This window comes from Parasteatoda tepidariorum, chromosome 6 (genome assembly GCF_982258835.1).
Source record: "Parasteatoda tepidariorum strain Cologne lab strain chromosome 6, Ptep-v5.0, whole genome shotgun sequence".
Taxonomy (NCBI): domain Eukaryota; kingdom Metazoa; phylum Arthropoda; class Arachnida; order Araneae; family Theridiidae; genus Parasteatoda; species Parasteatoda tepidariorum.
In genome coordinates, this window is record NC_141760.1 from 12,149,079 (window position 1) to 12,159,165 (window position 10,087).

Consider the following 10,087-nt stretch of genomic DNA (forward strand, 5'->3'; position numbering starts at 1 on the left):
GGTTTTCATAAGTAGCCTAATTACAGATTTATTCTAATAGTTCATAAATAAAGGCATAGCACATTACTGCTATATTAATCCAACTGGTAATAGTATGAAATTTACAAATTTAAAATACGAGGTGAATAGCAAAGAAACTTATGAAAAGAAAGTTGTGAAAGCTGTTATGTCACAGGGCTTGCTTCCAATTGAATTCTGATTTGTATACTGTTTATCTTACACTGTTGACGATGAAGTAAATATTCTAAAATTTAAGAACAAGCCCAAATTCCTCTTTTGTTTTTTTTTTTAGATTGTTTTAAATTTTCAATTCATAAGTTTCTTTCTTGGTACAACTATCAAAAAAAATTTAAATATCTACCCAGTTACACTGAAATAGTACATTTGTGAAAATAAACTCATTTCATTTGAACTTCAAAATATTTCTTTATAAATATAAAATGAAAATATGTAACCATTAAAAGAAATTTCATTATTTTTAAAATTTTGAAAAGTTTCATAAAAATTACAAACCAAAAAAAGATTAAATGAAGTATTAAATGTTTTGGGACAGATTAATGCAACAGGCAAAAGGTAATTACAAAATGTTTTGCAGCTGTCTATTTTAATTGTTTATTTAAACTTTTTTATAAGAGGTAAAAAAATTTTATTAGAACATTACTAATAACAACTAAGGCATTAATTCCTCTCTTAAAATATTCAGATGAAAAAAAATAAGAATCTGATTGTTTTAGGATTAAAGCAGTCATGTTAGAAAGAAGTAAGAATTGGAACAATGCCTTTTAATTTCAAAGTAATTTAAAACTTTTTGATTTGAGGTGGTTTTAAAATAAAACTATTCTTTTATTTTATAGAGAAAAAAAAGTGATTGTATCTACTTTATTTGTTTAAATTGCTATTTTTTTTAAAAAAAATTTAAAATCTAATGAATTAAAAAAAATTTTTAATTATACATATTTTTGTTTAAAAATAATTTTTAAAAGATTTAAAAAAAATAGGTGTTAGGTGATATATAGCAAAAAATTAGTTCGTAAAAAGACAACATTTTTAGAGCATTAAAGAATAAAGAACTTTTTAAGTAAAAAGAAAATGAGAGAAATTGTAACATTCAGTTTGTTTTTTACTAAATGTTTTTTTTTTTTCAATATAATATTTCTTACTGGATGTCTTTTTTTTTTTAATTTTTATTATTTACATGATGTTAATATGTTGATTGAATAAGGTGAAAATACTAAAAAAAAATCACATTTAATTATCTTGCAACCACAGAACAAGATTATTTAAAATTCAGTTTTTTTCTCTAATCATAATTACATGGGATAGAAAATTACATTCATGCCTCTAGGTTGTTTATTTAAACCAGGAGTTTCCAACTTACATGAGGCCGGGGGCCACAATTAAAAACACCAGTTAAATGGTGGGCTGCAACTTTGTCAAAATTTCATATAGGACTCTTTTATGTTTGAAGTAACATTAGATATTGCTGCAAGATTTTTATCAAGTTGTTCAAAACAAAACTATTGAATTACAAATAATAATAAATATTTTCTTGGTGCAAAACCTGAGAAATAAATTTTCTTGCACTGTTGGTATGTTAAATTTCACAGAAACCAAGAAATTAGTTTTTTTTAACATAAGAAAAGTATTTTTACGAAATATAGATTTTTTACGAAAATTGTCTGCAAAAAAAATCAGAACTAATATATTTCAGTTCAAGGGCCGCCAGTCGGTAACCACTGATTTAAACAATAGTCTTTATCTAAGTTTTAATGATAGTTATGTATGAAAACCAACTAATGCAAATTATACCAAAAATATGCTTTTAACTTCTTAAAGCTACTTTGCTTTCAAATTTCTGTTATAAATATTTGCTATTGTAATATTGCGTCTTGCTATCTGCCCTCCCCCCCAACACAATTTACTTAAATTTTAAAAATGCTGTAAACTAGCAGGAAAGCAACAAAATGAATTTTCAACACAATTCTATTTCAAAATGAGATTATTACAAGAAGACATTATTACTCAAAATTAATTTTAGTTATTTACTTGGCTTTAATTTGACACTACTTTTAAAATATATTATTCATTAATATATACAGAAGTTCTTTTAATTTATATATATACTTATTAAAATAATAATTTAAAACAATAACAGATTAAATTTGAGCTATTTTTCAATTAAAATATGATTTATTTATTAAAATATTTGTCCAATTTTACATACCTTGTTTTAAAATTCCAAAAACATTAAAATGCAGTGTGTGTATGCGATTTAAAAATAAGATTACAAATCGGATTAATCTAATTTCGTCCACTCATAGAAATCTTGATTTGAGACATGATATAATGTGTCCAAATGAGTATAAATATTACTAAATACCAACAGAAATGAATACAAATTCTGTCATGTTTCATTCTCTTTATCTTTAATGTTTCTCTTTATTGCAAATATTCTTGGGCCCTCTTCTTCATGTGAGTTTACAAAAACAACTGATGAGTTCTAAAAGCAAAAAATAATAATAATTAATAAATAAATTCACTAAAAAAATTTACTAAAATACATAAGAGCATTAAGATAAAAAATTAAGAACTAAATTCATGTTGGGGATGAAACAAATATTCTACCACTATTCGGTTGGCTAAAGGTGTTTGGAAAAGTATTTTTTGATTAAGTACTTTTTTTTTAATTTGAATAGATTTAATATTTTTAACTCAACATAATTAGAAATAGTGTCACACATTTGTTAAGTTCTAAAATTTATATGCTAGTACACAGCTTACAAATATACATTATGGGAGACAACAGAAAAATAATTGTAGAATTTAAACTAAATTATTTCGTACTGAACTATGAGTTTTTATACTGCTGCTTTTTTTTAAAAAATTACATTCAGACAAATGAATTTTGACACTTTTTGTTTTAAGAATAGGAAGGGGAAAAATAATTTTTTTTAAAGTTTTTTTCAGTTTCTCTGTTACTATAGTGCAGCATTTTAACCGAGTGTTTCTGATAGACTTCATTCTTTTATTGTTGCTTTTTTCCTGTATGGTAATATAGATGATAGATAACAAACCGTGGTTTTTAAAATTAAAGTTTTGTTTTAAGGACTAAGAATAATTGGGGTATTTTTCCTGTTTCTCTTTTATTTTTTAAATTAATGCTTTTATTTTTTTTAATAAATTTTTTTTTTATGGGTGTTTTTATTATGACATAATATTTTTGAAGAGCATTTCTAATTAACTTAATTCTTTAATCGTCTACTTTTTAATAAACATTTGGCAATGTAAAAAAATTAAATTCCTTTTTTCAGCGCTAATTATTTTTAAAAAAACTTTTTTTCATTATGACACAGCAATTTTTAAAAGCGTTTCTATTACACTTAATTCTTTTTACTTCGCTTTTCTTAAAAAATATGGTAATTGGAAAACAGATGTTTGACTTTAAAATTTTGTTTTGAGAATAATGATAAATTTTTATCTTTTCTGCTTCGTCTTAGTATAAAATCTTTTCTTTTTATGATAGTGCAGCATTTTTAAATTCATTTCTGATAGACTATATTTGTCTTAACATTGCTTTATGGATACTTTTTCCCCGGAAAATATTATTTCTAACATTAAAGTTTTATTTTGATGTGGTTAAGATGAATTTTTTTTCAAAAAGTTTTACTATTTGGTTGGAGAATATTCAGCTATTTGGCCAAATCACTGTTAGTTACATTCCTAACTCATATATTTTAAAGAAAAATTAATTCAATACAATTGTTAAATTTTTAATTAGATACAACAAGTTTACATTAAAAAGAAAACTTAGTTTAAAGTTTTTTTTTAGAACTAATAAGCAAGGTGGACAAAGACGGTGAATTTTATCAATCTGGAAATTTAATTAAAATGCCCAAAAAGCCAAAAATATGAATTAATCTGAACTTGAGGTTCCTTTAAGTCCAATATTTTTGCCAAACAAATCGGTTTTGTTATAATTTATTAAAAAAAATATTCATGTTAAATTCCAAAATAATACCAGTATTTTTTAATGTATTTTATGTATAAGAATAAAACATAATTGAAAATTCAGTAATAAAATTTATGCTACCAATTATAAAAATTGTGAATATGGGAATCAGTTAAAAATAAATAAAGAAAGAAGAATTAAATAACTGATTAAATTGCAATAATTAAAAAATTATGTTCTATTTTAAGTTTTTTTGCTTGACTTAACTCCTTTTCTAACTTTAAATATCAATGCATGGGGGAAATTTCAAACAAACATTGTTTTCTTCTCTCAAAAATATCTTTTTTTTATGTAGGAAAGCAATTAACCCTTTAATACACATGAGCCTCATATGAGGACATACATATATTTTTGCTTCATAATAGATTCGCATTTGTGATGTAATTTGCATGCAGTCCTCGTATAAAGACTCCAAACAATTCTTGGAAACCACATCAAATGGCAGGCCATTCAAGATAGTTAAAAGAATATGATCTATTTGGAAATCAATGGAGAATTCCAGAAAGAAGTGTTCATTGCTTTTGGGAGCCATGGTTGATATTATTTAATATCTTCTTATACCTATTAAATGAAGTTTGAGTACTCAGTTTTTCCATGATTAAAATTTTTTTAGTAAAATATACCACAATTATACACATAATGTCCTCATATGTGAAAACCAATTTTTGACTATATAGGACAAAAGTTTCGAAAAATAATTTATTACACCACATTCCTGAGATACTAAATGGGTTGTATCATATCTAAATATTTTTTATAACTCAAATGAAAAATTATGCATGAGAGGATTAAGTTCAACTTGGGACAATTATACATTAGGGTTATTTTCTCAACCCATAATATATACATACATATATATATATGCTAGAATAAAATAAACCTTGAATATATATATGTACTTCTACAGCCGAACACACAAAGACAATTTCAGATCTTAAATTATACTAATTTTTCCTATCTGTTTGAAATTATGTTTGAAATGATTTTGTATAATTTACAAGAAAGACTAATATACCCAGCATAATATTATAAAAAATGATTTATCACACTGGATCATTGTACAACAATAATTTTAGGAAGCTTACTGGGTCAATAATGGGTAATTGAATATTTGAATCTTCTTCACAAATTTTCAACGAATATGTAAATTCTAAAAAAGAGAAAAAATATAGAGGGTAAATGAACAACTTTTCAACAACTCAGCCATCTTAAAAAAATAATGACAAACATTAAATTAATGAAATATTATACAAATAATCTGCATTTAATAGAAATTAAATCGTATTTAATCAATTGCCAAACGTTTTAAGAATAGAAGAAAAAAAATGTTGTATACTAGCATTAGGAATTTCTATTTAAAAAAATAATCATGAATATAAGATGAATAAATAAATAGAAAAAATATAAATTAAGAAGATAAAACTAAGAGATTAATAAAAAACATATTTTTAATGATAAATACCAAAACAACACACACAAATATTAACAAATATAAATTAATTAAAGTTATTCATTTAATTGAAATTAAGAAAAAATTATAATAAACTAAATAAAACTAAATTATAATTAACTAAAGTTTAAAATCATAAAATTAACTAATATAAAAAAAAAATTACTGATCAAAAAAGTAATATATTTTAAACATAATTATAAGGAAAAAAAAATAATAAAATATAGGGAAACTTATTTAACAAATTAAATGAAAAACTATCACTTAACAACTACCAAAAAAGCAATAACATAAATGTTAAAACCCAAGACAAAGCAGGATATAATGAGAAATACTGGATTTTTTTTTTTTTTTTTTGAGAAGGACTAATTTATTGAGTAGTAAGATTTACTGTGAGAAGCAAAAAATAAAAAAACTCAAATCCCTATGGAATTATAAATCTTCTACTTTTAGTAATAAATAATTATATGCTTATATTAATAAACAATGTTCTGCTTCTATTTCTTTAAAGAAAGCAGATATGATCCCACATCAGGCATGATACCGCACTTTTAAGGAATATAAGAATTTATTCTTTTGAGTCATTAACTGCTACTTTATTAATGGAAAAAAAATTTTAAAAAAAAAAACTTTAACTTTTGATTAAAACTGCACTTGAAATAACAAACAGTATATCTAAATGAAAATTCTAGTCATATCTGTTAGTATAAAGAAATAAATAAGTTAAAGCCATTCAAATTCAAAAAAGATTTTTAAAAAAATGAAATGTATAAATATTCACCTTCATTTGATTTAAGAGTTTGTACTCCTTCTTCCAAAGTAACTGCTTCTAATGATTGTACTATGTCCACAATATTTCTCTCAAGCTCAAAACTAAATTAAAATAAAATAATTATTTTACATATTATACTAAAAATGCTAATTTGTATCATCTAAGGAGAAATCACACTGTAAAGTAAAAATTAAAATATTTAATTAATAGTTATAAATTAAATATTTATTCATTTTTAGTGTTTCAGTAATTTGAAAATATTATACTGTGTATCCCAGGTATATATATAGAGAGAGACTTTCTAAGCCCCCAAAATATTGATGCATTATAAACAATAAGATAGATATAATTAACTAGTAATTTATCTGTTTCAAAAACTATTCTTAATATGTGAGATGGAAGTTAGTTTGTATTTTCTTTTATCATATTTTCTTTACATATAAAAGATTTTTTTTAAACCAATACTCTAAATTCTGCTCAAAACAAAAAAAAAAAAAAAAAAAAAAAAAAAAAAAAGAATAGATGAAAACTTTTGAAACATATCAGTTACAAATTTAAAGATTCTGAAATCATCTGTGGCAGATTCAACAATGTTATGTACCTTTGTTTAATAGCAAAAGAATCATATGCAGAGAGAACAATGTGAAATGTTTGATTTGAAAAAATTTTGTTAAATTAATAATTTTTTTATGTTTTTTAATTTTAGAATTTTTCTTATTTTTCTATCTTCAGATTACAAAAAAAATATCTAGAATTTTCATCAGAGAATTCAGTTACAAATCGCAATTTTTAAAAATTGTCATTTAATCTTTTAAATGTTTACTACTTGAAGAAATTTGCGCAAAAAAAATTGTGCTGAATTATTCCTCTATTATATAACATGGAGAAAAACTTGTTATGCAGAATAATAACTAGGACCCTAATTGAATCAACTTTGAGGTTAATAGTTAAAAAATATAATAATAACATAAATAACACTTTAAGACAACCAACAATTTTGAATAACATTAATATTACCTGTCCATTTCAATTTGCTTAGGATGAACATGAAACACATATTCATCCAGAATTATGTCCGGACATTTTTTAAGCTCAAAAACTATTTTTAGAGGTGTTCCTTTATTAAGATGCTCCTCTGCAGTAGAAAGAAAGTTGTAAAAATATTTACAAACACCAGGATGAATACATTGCTAGAACAAAATAGCATTTTTTTCAGAAATATAAATGTATTACTTATTTTAAATTTTCAGCTTACTATACACATTTTTTAACATTAACAGTTTCTGACACAATTTTAAGAGTGAAGTAAATTTACTATACTCCATTGCCAGTTAAAAAAAAAAAAACCATTGCAGTATAGCAGGGCTTATTCTAGGCAGGGTAAACAGGGCGCAACACCCTGCTGCCCTTTTAGTCAAAAGAATCCACCCTGAAGTAAATTAGTGCCCTGATATATAGACTCCATACCCTTTTTGCCCTTTCTTTCCTCAACCCTTCTTTACTTTCCCTCAAAACTCTACAATGGATTTCTTAAACTTTTGTTATTTTCAACTCTCTTTATTTAATTTGTCATTGCTGTCAATACATAGATTTATATGGGAAAGGAAAAATAGCCATCACACCCCCTTGTTGCACTTGTCTTTGAAAGTTTGCAGTTTTTTTCCAGAAAGTTTTCACTATCATTAAATCATAATTATTATCAATCATTTTAATTATTAAATCATAACTACAGACACTTAAAAACATAAATTTATTATTTTATTAATATATGCATGCATTTTAAATAAATTACTAAGCTAATTAGCTCATTAACTCCACATATATGTTAATTTATTAATAAAAATTAGAAATTAATATGATTGCTTTGCTACTTATAGTAAAGTAAAAAAAAAATTCTTTTATTAATTGACAATGTTTTTTAATAGAATGTGTAAAGCCCATAGAAAGAAATTATTGCCTTATTAGAATAATAATGCCCCTTTTTTAAACTTTTGCACCCTGGCCTTTTTTCTGCCTAGAATGAGCTGTGGGTATAGGATTTAAATAATCATCTGTTGACTGCATAGAGTTCAGTTTTATTTTGTTATCAAATTATACAAATATGATTTTAAAACAATATAAAAGCTTTTAAAAGTTAAAATACATCAAGCAGAAATTTAATTTGTGCTATCTTTTATGATACATATTATAGAATTATTAAAAAAAAGGTTATAGTTTTGTAGTTTTGCTAGATTTAGCCACACTTTCAATAAAAAAAAAAATAACACTATTTCTTGAATAATAAACACCTATATGACATTGCAAGAGCATTTGATTTGATTACATCACTTAAAATGGTGTCTTAAAATGACATGCTCTTAACAAATCAAATGCGAAATAAAGAGTTTTTACTTTTATTTCGCTGTAGAAGAAAACAGTCTGCAAGAAATTATATTTATTATTCTTTCATCAGTTTCTTAAAACGCAAGCAGAAAGACGTATAATTGCTACAATTTTAAGAAACCAAATGCGGGGGTTCCGTGTTTGGCCGACAGTTTTAGTTTACAGCGTTTAGTTCTTGTCGACCCACTGAAGGGATGAAAGGCTGAGTCAACCTTGTCCGGCCTGAGGATCGAACCCAGGACCTGTGGCCTGGGAGTGCTAAGCGCTACCACTCAGCCACCGGGCGTGTTCATGACCAAACAAGTAAATATTCATTAAAAAATATCGTATAAAATCAAACAAGCACCCCTTAAATTTTGATGAAAATCACCTGATTAGGCAAAATAAATGGCACCAAAAGAGAAAAAAAAAAAAGATTATTGATTACATATGATAAGACAGATATTTTTTAATTCGATAAATAAGATTTTATTAAACAGTTTATTATTTTTTCTTCTTGTTATACTTAATTTTATTTTAAAAAATATTTTACTACAAGCAATGTGCATATGAAAATAATTGCTATTAAAACTTATAATGTTTTTGAGAAAACATAATGCAATAAAACTTCTCAGTTAATACTGATTTATACTCAAATAAAAGCGTTGTCCTTGCTAAATGTGCATATATTTGGCAAATCAATAATGGGTAAATTCATAAGTTTTCATTAATATGCAATCAGAAAAGATGCTGGAACATCAACCTTGTTAATAAACATGCCCAGCAAGACATATGAAAATTTTTCAAACCCTGTTCAATAAGTTCTCAAATTTCCAAATTTAAAAAAAAAAAATCTACAAGTTAAATATCTACAAAATAATTAACTTATTTAAAAGAAATTTAGCTTATTTTTAACTTAGCCAAGTTTAAATCAGAGATGTTTCTTCATTTCGTTATTTATTTATGTATTTTTGTCAGTGTTTGTTTAATAAGTATTAAGACGGAATTTTTAAGATTTCTATTTATTTAAGGGCTCATATACTTATCGTATGAACTGAACTTCATTATTTAAAAGAATAGGAGAGGGAATAGCTAAATCTACTGTACAACAGGTGAAGAAATTAAGATAATTTAGTCATTGTCACCATAGAGCTTACCCATATCGGAGTATTAAGCAAATTAAAACATTCAAAAGAACTCTTTACATAAACTTGATTAATATACAGAATATTATGAAAAACTGTTTCAAATAGCTTGCACAAGTTTTTACTATTGGAATTCATCTTCATATAAAAAGAATGTAATATTTTCTAAGTTATAAGCAATAATAAATTCGACATAATTCATTTTTAAAGAGTTATCTTGCCAATATAAATCTTTTATCGATTACGTAGTCAAAACAACAGATTTTGGAACAAATTTACAGAGCAAACAGGTAAAGCTGACAAGGAAAAGAAACTTTCATTTTTCCTTTGAAATTTTTACTGGCTTATAC

General features: G+C 24.5%; 1 protein-coding gene across 2 annotated transcripts; it reads right to left on the reverse strand.

The window, feature by feature from the left end:
- Window positions 1-2,170: 2,170 nt before the first annotated feature.
- Window positions 2,171-10,087, reverse strand: LOC107442685 (uncharacterized). Of its 2 annotated transcripts, none has more exons than XM_043053259.3 (5): window positions 9,750-10,087; window positions 7,249-7,421; window positions 6,241-6,332; window positions 5,095-5,159; window positions 2,171-2,500 (listed from the first exon to the last, which is right to left on the reverse strand). In XM_043053259.3, exons 1-5 carry the CDS (start codon window positions 9,879-9,881, stop codon window positions 2,405-2,407), a joined length of 558 nt encoding a protein of 185 aa, XP_042909193.2. In that variant the 5' UTR covers window positions 9,882-10,087; the 3' UTR covers window positions 2,171-2,404. The 2 variants fall into 2 exon arrangements, with proteins under 2 accessions (XP_042909193.2, XP_042909194.2); XM_043053260.3 differs by having other exon boundaries at window positions 7,249-7,366; window positions 9,750-10,082.